The following is a 17,767-nucleotide window of genomic DNA, read 5'->3' on the forward strand; positions in this document are numbered from 1 at the left end:
ATCATATTTTGTCAAAACAATCGAAAGAAGTATCAACCCTGAAATGGTCTTTCAGCGATCATTACGCTCTAATTTATGAATTTGATTTTTCAGTCTCTAGCTCTCAATCTAATGAATTTTATTACAGTCGTGATTTTAAATTTTTTGAGAATGAACAGAATTATTCGAATTTCCTCTTCATTCTCCAACATAGATTAAACAAGATGAAAAATTATGATCTTGAAAGTTCATGGTGTGAACTAAGTTCAATCATTCTACAGATTTTTGATGATAAATGTCCAATTACGAAGAAGAAAATCTTCAAAAACAGTTGGATGACAAACAGGTTAAAGAATCTCATTAGCAAGAGAGATCGGGCACATGATACACTCATATCTCACCCAAATAGTAAAAATGAAGTCCGGTTCAAGCAATTACGTAATTTAGTAACAAATGAAGTGCGAAAAGCTCGCAAACAACACTATGATCAAAAACTGACTTTATCAGGTAGTCCAGCACAAAAATTTAAAGTGTTCAAAGAATTCCTAGGGCAAAGGAAAAAATCAGTAAAAGACATTGATGTGGAAGAATTTAATCTCTTTTTTATCAACGTAGGGAAGAAAGTGAGTAACACAAATTTTCACAATGTAGACAGTGGGCCAGGTTTACCATGTCACGACAAAACTTTTTTCTTATTTCCCGTCAACACTATCGAAATATTCAACATAATAAGTTCATTAGAAAACAAAAGCACAGCGGGTCATGATGGAATTAGTAATAAACTTTAAAAACTTGTAGCTTCTGTAGTTAGCTATCATGTGGCTAAGCTGATAAATAGGAGCATTCAAGAAGGGTTTTTTCCGGTTTGTCTTAAAACAGCTAAGGTAATTCCTCTACATAAAAATGGAAGTTTTGAAAACCCTTCAAACTATCGACCAATTAGTCTATTGTCATCCCTAAGCAAAGTGTTTGAAAAAGTCTTGAATACAAGAATGGTTGAATTCCTCGAAAAACATCAACTTCTCTCAAACATACAGTTCGGTTTCCGGCCAAAACGCTCATGCACACACGCTATCGCATCAGTTACAGAACTGATGCGAAATGTTATTGACTCACAAAAAATGGGTTTCGCTTGCTTCATTGACTTTCAAAAGGCATTTGACACAATTGATCATTCACTTCTGATAAAAAATTACAAAATCTAGGCTTTCGAGGAAAAATTAGTACACTCATTGCTTCATTCCTGTCAGATAGAAAACAATTTGTAGTCCACGGATCAAAAGAGTAAAAAAAATGGAAATTAATTTAGGTGTTCCACAGGGATCAATTTTGGGCCCGTTGCTGTTTCTTTTGTTTATCAATGATCTGCCTCAAATTGTTCAAGATAATTCAAAAATAGCACTTTTTGCAGACACAACAATTTTAACATCAGGCAATAATTTGGAAATTGAGGAAAAGCTCAATAATGACTTGAAAAAGATTGAAAATTGGTCCTCAAAAAACAAACTTGTCATTAACAGTAAGAAATGTAAAATTGTTGGTTTTGGCCGGAATGTACAAAAATCAAAAAATCTGCTATCAGGCGAAGTGCTTGAAGAAGTAAATTCATTCAAATATCTAGGAGTGTTCATAGATAAGCATCTCAATTTTGATCTACACATTGAATATGTTGGCAAAAAATTAGCAAAATTCAATGGAATGCTGTTCCGAGCAAGAAACTTTTTTACGAAAACTTTTTTATTACAAATGTATAATAGTTATGCCAAACCAATGATATCGTACGGCATTTTAGCTTACGGTTCCGCAAAAAAAACAAAACTCAGTTCGATTTTCTGTCTACAAAAACGCATTTTAAAGACTATCTTTTTCAAAAAGAGAGGAGACCATGTATGCTATCTTTTCAAGCGTTACAACGTGCTGTCAGTTTTTGACTTATATTTTGACGCTCCTGTAAAAGAGATCCTGGATCAGATTGCAAAAGTTTCTCCTTTGAATTTTCTTGATGTTGACAGTAACAGGCCGAACACGCGGGCATCCATTAAGTCACTCATCCCTTTACCAAAATTTAAAACAGACTCAGAAGAAATCCTTGAGATTTTCAATAATAAAAATGTTCAACTACCTTGCTAAAGAAAGTCTATTACCCAAACAAGTATCTAAAGAACAGATTTTTTCGATTCGAACTAAACTTAGGGCATATTATTTGGATAATAAAGATGTTTTCGATTTGTTTTTTTTGGGTATTGCACGTTTTTTTCTCTGGGCACCTTTTGTAGAGTCATTTGACTCGTATGGTGTCCAAGGTGGTAATTTGATTAAACTTAATATTCTGTATAAAATGCTCTGTATCATCTACCATCTGAATTTAAATCTATCAATCAAACAATTGCTTCAAATCAATCTTGTTCATGCAATTTTAACAATTGCGTGCGCGACTTTTTTTCACTCTTAGTGGAGCTTATTTTTTTCTTTAACTCTAACTCTTTATCTTTAATTCGAGGAGATAATTTCAACTCGTTTTTTTGTTCGTTCGCCTGATTATGTTCTTGTCACACGTCGCTTCTCTCACTCTGAAAACTGGGTTCCTCGCTCTGAATTTGACTTTTCTTCCCTTTAATTCAAAGAGATAAGGTCAAATGTGTATCACTCTAATTGAAGGTTATTTGAGAGCAGCAATTGCCCTACAAATTTTCTGGCAATCTGTCAGCTATGTTTTTGTATTGACAAAGATCTAATTAAATGGCCTTGTTAATTTCGTTCAATCGCTCATTCTTTCGTTTTGACTGCTCAAGTAACTTTTTCACGTTTGAGTTCTTTAATTTGCTCTCATTCAGAAATTAAATCGGTTGCTAAAATTGGAGCAAATGTAATATAGGAAATATCAAGTACAGATTACTTCTCGAAGACTAATGTTGGGATTGATCAGTAGTTATGGAGATAGCATGTAACAGTAAATGCCACAGGTACCAATTTTAGAAGTGGTATCACTTGTAAAGTTGAAAAACGGAGCCGGAACTATTTTTTTCATAGCGTTTTTTCGACGGAGCAAGATTTCAGAAGTCAAACTTTTTCTGTCAGAATTTTGAGGAATTCTGCGTGGTTTCAGACTCCTTTTTCCCAATTAAGATGTTTAATTGCGATCAAACGAAGTTTGTAGAAATTATATGAGTGTTGTGGTCTTTGCAGTGCAATTTTTTGCTTGTCCGATTTTTCGTCTGGCCCTTTTAACCTCGTCCTCAGAACGGAGTAAACGGGTAAAGCCCGGAGGGTAAAGTGACTGAGCAGCTCTCTCAGCCTTACGCCTTCTTAGTCTCCAGGTATGCGTTTCATCGAAATCTTTGGGGAGGCAATGGTGTGGAGCCCCCCCCCCCCAAAGGCAATGGTGTGGAGCTCCCGTGGCTAGTTACTAGTGGTAGTTGCTAGTGGTAATTAAATGGTTTCAACATTTTACCATCGCGAATTTTAGCTTTTTTTTTGACAAAACGTGCAATTTTTTCAAATTTTTTTGACCTTTTTTTTATTCGGGTTTCTCGAGACCCAGGGGCAAGAAAACATCCTAAGGGGGTTGATAATAAGTTACTGATAAATTTTTAATGGTAATGGGATAGTTTTTCAACTTTTTAATGTCACAAATTTTAGCAATTTTTTGGTAAAACTTGCATTTTTTTAAACTTTGTCGTTTTTTTAGAATTTTTCAGCCTAAGGAGCCAAGGAACCTCGTCTGGGGTTTGAAAATAGGTTTCTGAATAATTTTTAGATTAAATGGAATGTCTTGCAATATTTTAACATCACGAATTTTAGCATCTTTTTGATATTTTTTGCCATTTTTAAACATGCAGTCATTATTCAGATTTTTTGAGCCTCAAGGGTCAAAAAAAGCCTCCGTTAGGGTTTGATAATAAGTTTTTGGAAAATTTTTGTTCGTCATGGATTAATTTTCAAATTTTTGATATCGAGTTTTAGCAAATTTTTTAATTTGTCAATTTTTAGGTTTCTCTAGTCTCAAGGGCCGCGGAACTGCCTCTAGGGTTTGATAATATGTTACTGCATAGTTAATAGATTTAATGGAATGTTCTTCAAGATTTTAATATCACGAATTTAAGCAATTTTAAAAAATATTCATTTTAATGGTTTTGAATTTTTTCCGGCAACAGAGGCCCTGGGACCTCCTCCAAGGTTTAATAATAAGCTGCTGCATAGTTTGTAAAGTTAATAGGATTGTGATCAACTTTTTTATGACTCCAATTTAACAATATTTAAAAATTGTAAAACCTATTTTCAAATTTTAATATTACTGGCCAACGAAACTTTTCAAGTCTTGGAGATGGGTTACTTGACAGAACTTTCGAGACAAAGAAATGGTTTTAATTTTTTTATTGCGCAATTCAAAACTTTTTTAATTTTGCCTTTTTTAGTTTTTTTTCTATATGATTTATTTACAAGGTTAGAGAACTTTTTAAGTTGCAGTGTCGAACCCAATCATGGAAGATATTACTGTCTCCTTCTCTCTCTTTCGGTTGGGTTTTCTTTCCTTCTTTCTCGTTAACGTTTTATCGCTCTCTCTCTCTCTCTCTCTCTCTCTCTCTCTCTCTCTCTCTCTCCCCCTCTCTTTGTTGATTCCGCACTTCAGCTGCTGTTTTTTGGCGTAATGTCACCATCTCAGCCACATTATCAATGAGTTTTAGTTGAAATGTTTTTCATCATAAATGATCTAACAGGCACTTTTAGGAAACCATTGTTAATTGCTCTCAAAAGGAAATCGGCCGAGCGAAAGGCAACTTTTCTTGGCCGATATTTTGTCTGACTCATTTGACTTTCGGATTCAGAAACGGGATGAAGAGTTAGCGCCCTGAGGACACTAAACCGTGGCTAGCTGTTGACGAAGCCAACCGCTCGCCGGTTATTTTAGAGCAATTCGCCCGACGTTAGTCGATTATGTTGTATTAATAGCTGCGTCAGCAATTCCAGGCGACTATTATTGCGGTCCTATTACAATTCAAAGAATTTGAATTGTATTGGTGCGCTGTTGTTTTTTTTTAGATGTGTTCACAAATTTTTCAATGACTTGGATCTTTCAAATCGGGATAAACAGGTAAAGCCCAGCGGGCATTAAGTTTAATTAGAGAACCAAGGTGGGCCTTAGTAGTCCTCCAAGTGCTTAGCGTGGTGCAGCTGATGGGATGGCTTTAGTTTAAGGCTAAAAGTTCATTTTTAGGAGCTTATGGGCTCGAACTGGTGCAATTTTTCATGTTTGATTTTTTTTTCATTTTGCCATTTTTTCCAGGTTTTTTGAAAATTTTATTGTTCTGAGTTTTTAGCCTCAGGTGTCAAGGAACCTTCTCTAGGGTTTGATAAAGGATTTGATGATAGATTACTGCTGAGTTTCTAGTGTTAATGGAATGGTTTTCAACTTTTTGCCATCATGAATTTTAGCATTTTTTGAGAACTTGCAATTTTTTTTATATTTTGGACATTTTTTGTCATTATTTAAGTTGTTTGAGTCCCAGGGCCAGAAAACCTCATCAGGAGTTGGATAACAAGTTACTGAAAAATTTTTTATGACATGGAATAGGTTTCAACTTTTGAATATCACAAATTTTAGCAATTTTTATTGACAAAACTAGCATTTTCAGGTTTTTGAAATTTGTCGTTTTTTCAGTTTTTCCAGGTTCAGGGACCAGGCAATCTTAAGATTTGTTGATAGGGCACCGCATTGTTTCTAGTAACAATGGAATGGTTTGTAACTTTTAAATGTCTCAAATTTTTGCATTTTTTCAAAATCTGCAATTTTAAGGTTTCCTAAAGTTTATCAGTTTTTGATATTCGTCCATTCTCAAGTGCGAAAAAACATATTCCAGGTTCTGATAATACGTTACTGCTTGGTTTTTAGTTTCGATGGATTTGTTTTCAACAATTTAACCTTTCGACTTTTAGGGGTTCTTTAATAAAATTTGCAACTTTTTTCCAAGGTTTTTCGAAACTTTTTTTTTTGCCTCAGTAGCCAGGTAACCTCATCCAGGGTTTGATAGTGTGTTATTAAAGAGTTGCTAGGGTGCTTTTAACATTTTAATAGAACGAATTTCTTGAAGTTTGAAATTTCTAAAAATTATTGCCTATCTCTATCCAATGAGTTTTTTAAAGCTTGGAATTGGGTTACTGAATGGCCTCCAGGGACACAGAAATGATTCTGGAAATATTTGTATCACAATTTTCAGCAACATCTTATAATTTGCAATTGATTTCTTTTCTTAAATTTTTTGGTCATTTTCGAGTTAATGGATCTTCAAGGGCCAATGAATATTTTTCAGGTCTTGCAGATAGAATACTGGACCAATTTCAGAAACAAAAATCGTTTTTGAAAAAATTTTTTAAATAGGTATTTTTAAAGGGAAAAAAACTTTGCCTTAGGTTTAAAAGCTTCGAGAGTTTTAGCAATGAGTATATTTTTGTTTAGTTTTGATTCTTTTAGTTTCTCATTTTTTTAATGATTTTGTTTGTAATCTGGCGGGCATTGTTCTATTGATCTGCTGGTCAGGTAGAGTACGTCTGAGTTTTTCTTTCAATTCTTCGAATTGTATTTCAGGACTTGTCATGTTATGTTTTTTTACTTCGTCTAAAAAGATTTTTGTTTCGTCTTACCCTGACTTCTTGGGTCTTCAATGACTTACCTCCCTCATAAAAATGGCTTCTGAACTCACTTATGGAAATTTTATGAACATTTACTAATTAAAGGTCAATAGTGTGCTTCTAAGGAGTGCCGAACATATATGCCCTAATTCTTGATAGAGTATTGAGTTTTTGATTTCGAATATTAATTTTGAAAAGCGCTATTAGGGCTTTCTCCTTGGTAGAGCTTGTGTGTCTCATAAAAAAGACAGTCCGAAGCTAACCTAAAAGTCTAGTGGTCTATAAAAGGACTGGTGGTCGGTCTGTCTATTTTATTTCTTTAGTTGTTTCGAATGAGAAGCAATTGTAAGTCTTTTTTCAGCAAGTTTTTCGCTCGGCCTTTTTTGCGCTTCTCTAGAATCTTTCATTTCTGAAGTGACTTTTTCACGGACTTCTTGATTTTTGAATGATTTCAATTGCTCTCACTCGGAAATATAGTTTGTCTTTCTTTTAAAACCGATTGTTTGAGATGACCTGACAAAACCCTGATAGCCGAGTGGTTAATGCCACTGTCGAGGTGAAGGAATCGGACTCAGGAGGTTCGAATCCGACCTTCGTTTGTTTTTCACCCATAAAGAAAAGTTTACGCATCCGGCTTGTTGTTATTCCAGAGAAATTTTTCCGACTTTAGTCGGTTTGTTTTTTATTAGTGGTTATAGTGGTATATAATAACCTAATAACGTCCCTTGAAGCTCCTGTAATCATTTTAGTCCCGGACTGAAGCAGGCTCCAACAGATAAGCTCCTAATCGTTCGAGGGCAATTCTGCCGACGTCAGTTTGTTGTTTGTCAATGGTGGCGTGATCGGTTAATTGTTTTGGTCATAATATTTCTAAATTACCAATGACACTTACCTCAATATCTTGCTCCATGATTATAGCCCTCATTGAACTGTGATTGTCCGATTCCAGAAATGTGCTTTATACGCTTTACTTAACTCAATTTAACTGAATGTTTGAAGCAAAGAGTTCAAATCCCACACAAATTGTTTCGCAAAAGAAAGCTTTGATGCGCTGTATTTTTATATAGCTGTAAGCTGAGTGTATCTATATTGCTGAGTTCGTGTTTTTAAAATCAAAGAATTCGACATATATTGGGGCGCTGTTTTTTATGATCTGTTTACACATTTTCATGATTTTTGAAATCAAAGTGAAGTGATTATTTTGTTCAAGCCCCAACAGGAAGTGGAGCGAAAAAGCGAGTGGTTTTGCGGCGTGAAATGTTTTCGCTCTAACATTGAAGTAGAGTGAGAAAAGGCGTTTGAACAAAAATACAGCAAGGCTGAAAAAGTCACATTTTCCGAATAACTACTTCCTCTCACTGACGGCATTAGCGTGCGTGATGTCATTTCTCCTCCTTAGGCAAAGTTTTTAGGTCATTTTTGTCATTAGATTTAGATCATACGTGTCTTACCTCACTCAATAAAATGACTTACACTTTGAAACTGGAGTTTAATTTGATTTAGTGTGCTGTCAAAAGAACTCATGTGTAATAGTTCTCAATGAAAAGGCTTGGGCGGAGATATCGCTCAATGTTTTTACTTAATTTTTTGAGCGGAGTCGATAGCTTTTTAAACTAATTTCTATCTGTTTCTATCTATTTTGGCTCCCGTCATTTGAAGCCACCCGCGCTTTTTTGTCTCATTGATTTCGGCAAGGTAGTTGTATGGTGTACGCATTCTAAGGATGCGCAGCGTTTATAGTTATGCACGATTATTTTTACCACAGGATGCGCAGTGTTAATAGGATGCGCGATAATTTTTTAACACAGATAGTTTTTCGGAAAATTAATATTTTCGCGTTCAAGTTTTTTTGCGCAGTTAATATCATATGCTCTATTGACTAATAGTCTGATTTTGCTAGGAAAATGTTGATATTTAGGTGATTAGTTCATTGTTCTTTGGATTGTAATTCAAGACTTGTTCTGCTATGTTTTGTAATTGCTCAAGATATTTGTTTCAGAAAATGATCCAAGCGTCGCCTGGATTTCTTCGACTGGCTTTTACTGAAGCTGTACCTGAAAAAAAGTGAGTGTTTCAATTTGGTGGTGAATATGCATCTGGAGAGTCATGTGGTAACAAAACCTGCCGTTTTAGATTTTTTCGCAAAGTTTACGCAACTTTCAAGCACGATGTGAACATTAAAGAAATATGCTGGCATCTAAATAACGAGAAAGTGCAAGACCAGGAGTTAGCCACTCTTGTTAACAAAAGTATACAGCTCAGAATTAGACCAGTCAATGGAATCACAGCCTACAAGGATGTTGTGAGGGCAGATCTGAAGGTAGCCGCAAAATTAGTTCACAAGTTGGACTGTGAGCGCGGGCTCTACGTGCCACCTCAACCTGAAGCTCCCACCAAAGAGGAGAAAAAAGAATTAATAAAACCTACCAATGAAAGTGAATTGAAGAACGAGATCACAGCTGATGTAAATGTTGATGAGAAGCGAGACCAAACAGAAGCAGAGGTTGAATGGAAACAAGAAACAGAACCGAAGAGTGACAATAGTGGTGAAACTCTTTCGGAGACAAATTCGCCTGCTAAACCGAAGCAAGAAATGCCGGCTACTGTGACAGTCCCGGTCGCTCCAGTTGTAAGTGACGTCACTAAATCGGCGAACCCACTCTTGGACCACATAACAGATTACCTAATCGAAGAAGTCAGCGCCGAAGAGGAAGAGTTGCTTGCTGGATTAGCGGCAACTAATGCGGGACTGACGGGCAATGGAACGGGCCCGGGTCCAGACGAAGCTGTGTTGGATAGAGATGAGAAGCTGATTAAGGTTTTAGATAAGCTTATCTTGTATCTGAGAATTGTGCACAGTATCGATTTCTACGCTGCAGTCGAATATTCGAATGAAGATGACATGCCGTCCAGGATTTCCATGATGCACGCCAGAGGAGTACTCCAAAGTAACATTCTGAAGACCGCAGAGGGTATGTTAAACTTCTCATATTACCTTTTGTATATTTTATCGTCGCAAAAGAAATTTTTCAAAAGGCTTCAAATACGCTAGTGTCTTTTTGGCTATAAATACGATTTTTTTCAGTGAAGGAGTATGTCAAATCGTTTGACCAGAAGATGGCACGATTGTTGGTCACTTCTAACAAATTGAGTGAAGATGACGTAAGTGAGCCTCCAGAACTGTTACATCAGTCTTAGTAAATCAAAAGTTAGTGTCGTGAGTTATTTGTGGTTACTACAGGTGAAGAAGCTTGGCAGAAAAGATGAGGAGGCTGAAGTTGAAAATTTTGTACAAGCGAACACAAAAGACTTGGGAGATGATAAATTTCTCTGCCCTTTGTCTGGCAAGAAGTTCAAGGGTCCTGACTTTGTTCGCAAGCACATTTTTAACAAGCATGCAGACAAAGTAGAAAATGTCAAGAAAGAGGTTTGTTTCATTTCAAAAATGTAAATTTCTGTGACATCAAAATTTTGACAAGTTCAGCCTGTTGACGGAAACGATCAGAGAAGTAAAGTTTCCAGTTGATAAGTTGTCAGTAAGAAAACGTGTTCTGGGTGAATGTTTTGCATGCGATAATTGTTTTGATTTAAAAAGACGTCTTTCTGCTGCAGGTACAGTTTTTCAACAACTTTTTGGCCGATCCGGATCGGCCAACACTTCCAGATGCTCCAAAGAGAGAGCCTAGAAATGACAGTATGAATAGTAGTAACTATGGTGGAGGAGGTGGAAACTACGGTCGAACGGACTACAACACTGGTTATAATCAAAACCAAGGAGGAATGTACCAGAACAGAAGGGGAGGATATTATGACAACCAAGGTGGCGGATACGGTGGAGGTGGAGGAGGCTATCAGGGAGGCTATAGGAACAACTATGGGGGATACAACCAACAGTATAACAGCCCCAACTACAGAGGTGGAGCTATGCGTGGACGCATTGGTGGGGGATACAACAACTATTACGGGAACAGACCACAAGGGTACGACTGGTGCTTGTCTGTCTAAATCTATTATTCAAGGGCTATTATCTATCAAGGGCTATTATCTATCGAAGCGATGGCAGCTATTATTGGGGACACAGTGGTTTTTTTTTTTACAATCCAAAGGATTTGGATTGTATTCGTTTGCTGTCTTTTAGGATCTGTTCACGCCTTTTTCACGTCAGTTAGAAGTCAAATTAGAGTGGTGATTTTAGTCACGCTGAAATACTAAAGAGCCAAAATACTAAAAGAGTAGGTTTAAGGTGTGGTTTTAACTACTTCTAAAGTGGAGTCAGAAATTGGTGCTTTTTAGTATGAAACATGTGTGTTCTAATTGCGCCTAGTTGAAATTGCTAGAATTCATCAAGGGGCAGCTGAAACTTTTCATGACCTGAACACTTTGTCAAAAAAAGCATTGAAAAATATTTGATGTTGCCCTCTTTCAAAAATTATTTATGTCGTCTTATAACTTAGTATCATCAATGACAGGTCTCATTGGTTGATGATGAGGCGCAAAAGAACTGGTCCGAGTTAATAGCTTATTAGTTTTTAATAGGCGCTGTCAGCCTCTCAAACGGCTATTATTTAGGCGTTCTACTTTTTAATAGCTGCACAGCGATAGCTGGGGCTAATATTGGCCTTCTCTTTTAGTTTTTTTTAATTCGTCGGTCGCGATTTTTGTTACGACCATATGACGTCGTAGCCACTTCAAATCTGTGTTTTGTTCATTCGTTCATGCAATTTCAACAATTGTGCGCGTGACGTTATTTTTTGGTCTTAGTGGAGCGAGTTTTTTATTCGCGTGATTAAATTTTGGTCACATTTGACTTACCTCACTCTCAAAAATGACTTCCTCACTTTGAAATTGACTTTCATTTACTCTAATTCAAAGAGATAAGGTCAAATGGGTATATGTCACTCTAAATGAAGGTTATTTGAGAGCAGCTAATAGAGGCAGCAAAAACTTATACAGATTTTAAATCAGAATATAACATATCAGCCTTCAATGAAAAGACGTTTTTTTTGGTCTGTCTTTTTTACTGTTTTTTTTTGAGGCTGCAGATCTACAAAGTTATTGCGGCTATTTTCTGACAATCTGCCAGCTATGTTTTTATTTCGCTTTACCTTTTGATCACGTTTTTCGTTTTACATGTCACGATTTTTACGTTTGACTGACTTATTTCACTCACTCGTTCAACTGAATAGATTTTAAATTCACGAATTCAATTGCCCAATATAGTGAATAATGTCAAAGTCAAAAGATCATTATCAAAAGAGACAGGATAAACCGATGAAGCCCTGACATTAAGTCATTGAAGCGTTTGGTTATCAAAGTTCATTAGAGTGTTTGCTAGCTGTCATTGGTATTAAGCTTATTAGCTCAGTTTAGAAGCTGATTTAAGTATAATTTTTGAATCCAACTAATTTACTTGACTCACTGTTTCAACTGAATGGATTTTGAATTCTTTGACACATAGAATTTTGCAATGTAGTGAATAATGTCAAAGTCAAAAGATCATTATCAAAAAGGACAGGATGAACCGATCAAGCCCTGACATAAGTCATTGAAGCGTTTGGTTATCAAAGTTCATTAGAGTGCTTGCTAGCTGTCATTGGTATTAAGCTTATTCGCTCACTTTAGAAGCTGATTTAAGTATAATTTTTGAATCCAACTAAATTACTTCACTCACTGTTTCAACTGAATGGATTTTGAATTCTTTGAGACATAGAATTTTACAATGTAGTGAATAATGTCAAAGTCAAAAGATCATTATCAAAAAAGACAGGATAAACCGATCAAGCCCTGACTTTAAGTCATTGAAGCGTTTGGTTATCAAAGTTCATTAGAGTGTTTGCTAGCTGTCATTGGTATTAGGCTTATTAGCTCTGTTTAGAAGCTGAATTAAGTATAATTTTAGAATCCAACTAATTTACTTCACTCACTGTTTCAACTGAATGGATTTTGACTTCTTTGACGCATTGAATTTTGCAATGTAGTGAATAATGTCAAAGTCAAAAGATCAATATCAAAAGAGACAGGATAAACCGATGAAGCCCAGACATTAAGCCATTGAAGCGTTAGGTTATCAAAGTTCATTGGAGTGTTCGCTAGCTGTCATTTGTATTAAGCTTATTAGCTCTCAGTTTAGAAGCTGAATTAAGTATAATTTTAGAATACAACTAAATTACTTCACTCACTTGTTCAACTGAATGGATTTTGAATTCTTTGACACATTGAATTTTGCAATAGTGAATACAGTCAAGGTCAAAAGAGCAAATTCAAAAGAAACGGGATAAACCCATAAATCCCGGTCGTTAAGTAATAGTGCATTAGGTTATCAAAGTTCATTAGGTTGCTAGCTGATATTAGTATTAAGCTTAATACCCTTCAGTTTAGAAGCTGAAGTAAGTATGGGTTCAGAATGTATTTGGAAACTGCACACTGAATTAGAACAATTTTTGAAACTTTGTCTTCTGACTTACCTTATATTCACGTTTGTCTTTTGACTTACCTTACTCATCGTTTCAACTGAATGGATTTAACATTCTTTCTCGCATTGAACTACGCAGTGAATTGAATACGACGTTCAAAGTAAAAAGAGAAAAATCAAAAACTGGATAAGCATGTAAAGCCCGCTCATTAAGTGAATGCATTGGGTTATCAATTTTCATTAAAGCGATTGCTAGCTGGCATTAGTGTTATGCTTAATACCGTTAAGTTCAGAAGCTGAATTAAGTATGGGTTCAGAATGTATTTGGAAACTGCACACTGAGTTAGAACAATTTTTGAAACTTAGAAAAAGTTATAGAAGGCATCAGCTTTGAACGGTATAGTCGATTAAAACAACCCCTATTACCAACCTAACCTATGAAGCCTGTTATTAATAAGAATAAACGATTAGACGACAGAAATTGCAAAAGTACAACAAAAATTCAGAATTAAGTTATTTTTGAGAAAAAGTAGTGTCAAAGTCATGAACATAGCCGGCATATTGCCGGAAAATAGCCGCCGTTGACACGCTAGTCGAACATCGAGATTGAAACAGAAAAAGAAAACAGGGGAGATTGAAATTGACTGAATTTTTCCTTATTCTGTCAATGTCCATGTGCGTCTAACGTGTCAACGACGGCTTTTTTCCGGCAATTTGTCGGCTACGTTCATGAGTTTGAGACTACTTGTTCTCAAAAACAATGATTTAATTTTTAGTTTTGGTTGTACTTTTGTAAATTTTGTCTTTTCGTTTATTCTCATTAATAAAAGGCTTCATAGGTTGCTAGTAGGGGTTATTTTAGTCGATTAAATCATTTCTGTTCAAAGCTGCTACCTTCTATGACTTTGTCATTGGTTGTTTTCAAGAAATGAGTTTTGCAAGTATTTTTTGAACTTATCGCAGTCTTATCACTCAAGCTCATTAATGACAGCTCTCCTCGGTTGATAATGAGAAACCGGGGCATTTAATTAGCGGCATGACTTCTCAAGAAGTCGTTTTTTTAAATTTTGATCATGATCTTTAGAGATCTGAGCTTTGAGTCCTGCTTGTTTTTGTTCTTGTGTTAAATTTGCTTAATCTCGATGGTATCAAACTAATTGTTCTCATTGGACATCTAACACGGCTTAGTTTTTGTCAGGTCAAAGCTAAATAAGTTCCCTGGGTTGTAATTTAGGACTTTTCCTGCTGTTTTCACAATTCGTCGTCTCCATCGATGATTTTTCCAACCTGACTTGGAATTTTCAGTTTCAGTGATTTCTACTGCTTTGCAGTTAAGTTTGCGTGCGTGACTTCATTTGTTCTGCTTTTAGTTTTATTTCGTGACTTACCTCACTCAAAAAATGACTTCTAAACTAGCTTAATGAACGTTGAATTTTTTGAACATTTACTAGTTAAAGATGAATAGAGTCTAAGTACTGCCAAACGTATATGCACTAATTCTTGAGTAACTAAGTATGTTCGAAATCATACGTGCCCTTCCTTTGACGATGAGCTAAGTACCATGAAAAGATCAAAAAAGTTTGAGAAAGCTTATCGAAAGAATGGAAATTCCCAAGACAAAAGCCGGTTTTTTAATTCAGTTTTGGAGTATTTCGAGCTGTTTACCAAAAAGAAAAATGAATAACTTGACAAATGTGTTGCTGGTGGAAATAAGCGTTAGGTATTCTATGCTTCAGCAACTCTAAGGAAAAAATAATATCCTGCCGCAGCCACTAGGGGAGCCTGAATGCGCAGCAAAGAAGTTTAATGCTTTCTTTGTTAAGAAAATAGAAACTGTGTTAGTTTCAATACCTCTAACGAATGGTTTAAAATTGAATAATTCACAACTACCCTGGACACTTCAGGTTTTTACACAGCGATTTGAAATAAATTCTACCAAAAATTTTGAACAGTATTGCACCGAATGATGTAATACCAACTAGGTTATGCAAAACTGTTTTGACAAATTCTCAGGACTACTTCATTGCTTTAATTAATTTAACTCTCCAGACAGGGTGCTTTCCAGATCAATTCAAACAAGGCGTTGTGAGGCCGCTCATAAAGAAGTCTAACCTTGATCCTGAATTGTCGAGTTATCGCCCTGTGAAAAATTTAAGATTCATGTCAAAAGTTGTTGAAAAAATTCTTTTTGAGCAAATAATTTGTATCTGGACTCTAATAAATCTCAGGAGCAAGTATCAGAGTGCTTTTCGTTGCTCGCATTCAATGGAAACGGCTTTACTGAAAGTCTTTAATGAGATTCTTTGTTATTTGGACGAGTCGCGTTACGTGATGTATGTTGGGTTAGACTTGTCTGCAGCGTTTGATATTGATCATCAGTTTTTATTTGAGATATTAGCGAAAAAGATTGGCTTGCAATCTGTTGTGTTACTGTTTATTAAAATTTATCTTTCGAATCGCTCGCAACAAGTTATCTTAAATGGATGTCTTTCTGGTGATGTTAACTTGTTGCGAGCGATTCGAAAGATAATTTTAATAAACAGTAACACAACAGATTTCGAAAGAAAGGAAATTCCCAAGACAAAACCCGGTTTATTAATTCAGTTTTGGAGTATTTCGAGCTGTTTACCAAAAAGAAAAATGAATAACTTGACAAATGTGTTGCTGGTGGAAATAAGCGTTAGGTATTCTATGCTTCAGCAACTCTAAGGAAAAAATAATATCCTGCCGCAGCCACTAGGGGAGCCTGAATGCCTAGCAAAGAAGTTTAATGCTTTCTTTGTTGAGAAAATAGAAACCGTGTTAGTTTCAATACCTCTAACGAATGGTTTAAAATTGAATAATTCACAACTACCCTGCACACTTCAGGTTTTTACACAGCGATTTGAAATAACTTCTACCAAAAATTTTGAACAGTATGGCACCGAATGATGTAATACCAACTAGGTTATGCAAAACTGTTTTGACAAATTCTCAGGACTACTTCATTGCTTTAATTAATTTAACTCTCCAGACAGGGTGCTTTCCAAATCAATTCAAACAAGGCGTTGTGAGGCCGCTCATTAAAAAGTCTAACCTTGATCCTGAATTGTTGTCGAGTTATCGCCCTGTGAAAAATTTAAGATTCATGACAAAAGTTGTTGAAAGATTTGTTTTTGAGCAAATAATTTGTATCTGGACTCTAATAAATCTCAGGAGCAAGTATCAGAGTGCTTTTCGTTGCTCGCATTCAATGGAAACGGCTTTACTGAAAGTCTTTAATGAGATTCTTTGTTATTTGGACGAATCGCGTTCCGTGATGTATGTTGGGTTAGACTTGTCTGCAGCGTTTGATATTGATCATCAGCTTTTATTTGAGATATTAGTGAAAAAGATTGGCTTGCAATCTGTTGTGTTACTGTTTATTAAAATTTATCTTTCGAATCGCTCGCAACAAGTTATCTTAAATGGATGTCTTTCTGGTGATGTTAACTTGTTGCGAGCGATTCGAAAGATAATTTTAATAAACAGTAAGACAACAGATATCGAAAGAAAGGAAATTCCCAAGACAAAACCCGGTTTATTAATTCAGTTTTGGAGTATTTCGAGCTGTTTACCAAAAAGAAAAATGAATAACTTGACAAATGTGTTGCTGGTGGAAATAAGCATTAGGTATTCTATGCTTCAGCAACTCTAAGGAAAAAATAATATCCTGCCGCAGCCACTAGGGGAGCCTGAATGCCTAGCAAAGAAGTTTAATGCTTTCTTTGTTAAGAAAATAGAAACCGTGTTAGTTTCAATACCTCTAACGAATGGTTTAAAATTGAATAATTCACAACTAACCTGCACACTTCAGGTTTTTACACAGCGATTTGAAATAACTTCTACCAAAAATTTTGAACAGTATGGCACCGAATGATGTAATACCAACTAGGTTATGCAAAACTGTTTTGACAAATTCTCAGGACTACTTCATTGCTTTAATTAATTTAACTCTCCAGACAGGGTGCTTTCCAAATCAATTCAAACAAGGCGTTGTGAGGCCGCTCATTAAAAAGTCTAACCTTGATCCTGAATTGCTGTCGAGTTATCGCCCTGTGAAAAATTTAAGATTCATGTCAAAAGTTGTTGAAAGAATTGTTTTTGAGCAAATAATTTGTATCTGGACTCTAATAAATCTCAGGAGCAAGTATCAGAGTGCTTTTCGTTGCTCGCATTCAATGGAAACGGCTTTACTGAAAGTCTTTAATGAGATTCTTTGTTATTTGGACGAGTCGCGTTCCGTGATGTATGTTGGGTTAGACTTGTCTGCAGCGTTTGATATTGATCATCAGTTTTTATTTGAGATATTAGCGAAAAAGATTGGCTTGCAATCTGTTGTGTTACTGATTATTAAAATTTATATTTCGAATCGCTCGCAACAAGTTAACATTATCAGAAAGACATCCATTTAAGATAACTTGTTGCGAGCGATTCGAAAGATAAATTTTAATAAACAGTAACACAACAGATTGCAAGCCAATCTTTTTCGCTAATATCTCAAATAAAAACTGATGATCAATATCAAACGCTGCAGACAAGTCTAACCCAACATACATCACGTAACGCGACTCGTCCAAATAACAAAGAATCTCATTAAAGACTTTCAGTAAAGCCGTTTCCATTGAATGCGAGCAACGAAAAGCACTCTGATACTTGCTCCTGAGATTTATTAGAGTCCAGATACAAATTATTTGCTCAAAAACAAATCTTTCAACAACTTTTGTCATG

The 17,767-nt window shown here is 35.7% G+C and overlaps 1 protein-coding gene across 2 annotated transcripts in view; it reads left to right on the forward strand.

The window, feature by feature from the left end:
* LOC142336940 (serrate RNA effector molecule homolog) overlaps window positions 1–10,651 on the forward strand; it is a 29,620-nt gene extending 18,969 nt beyond the window's left edge. For both annotated transcript variants that reach the window (XM_075385933.1, XM_075385936.1), the window contains exons 9-13: window positions 8,606–8,670; window positions 8,740–9,578; window positions 9,692–9,768; window positions 9,848–10,033; window positions 10,219–10,651. In XM_075385933.1, the coding sequence (XP_075242048.1) occupies window positions 8,606–8,670; window positions 8,740–9,578; window positions 9,692–9,768; window positions 9,848–10,033; window positions 10,219–10,611 (1,560 nt within the window). In that variant the 3' untranslated portion in view covers window positions 10,612–10,651. The remainder of the gene's footprint in view (window positions 1–8,605; window positions 8,671–8,739; window positions 9,579–9,691; window positions 9,769–9,847; window positions 10,034–10,218) is intronic.
* Window positions 10,652–17,767: the final 7,116 nt, after the last annotated feature.

The sequence above is a fragment of the Convolutriloba macropyga genome, chromosome 1, assembly GCF_964194025.1.
Source record: "Convolutriloba macropyga chromosome 1, txConMacr16.3, whole genome shotgun sequence".
NCBI classification, from domain to species: Eukaryota; Metazoa; Xenacoelomorpha; order Acoela; family Convolutidae; genus Convolutriloba; species Convolutriloba macropyga.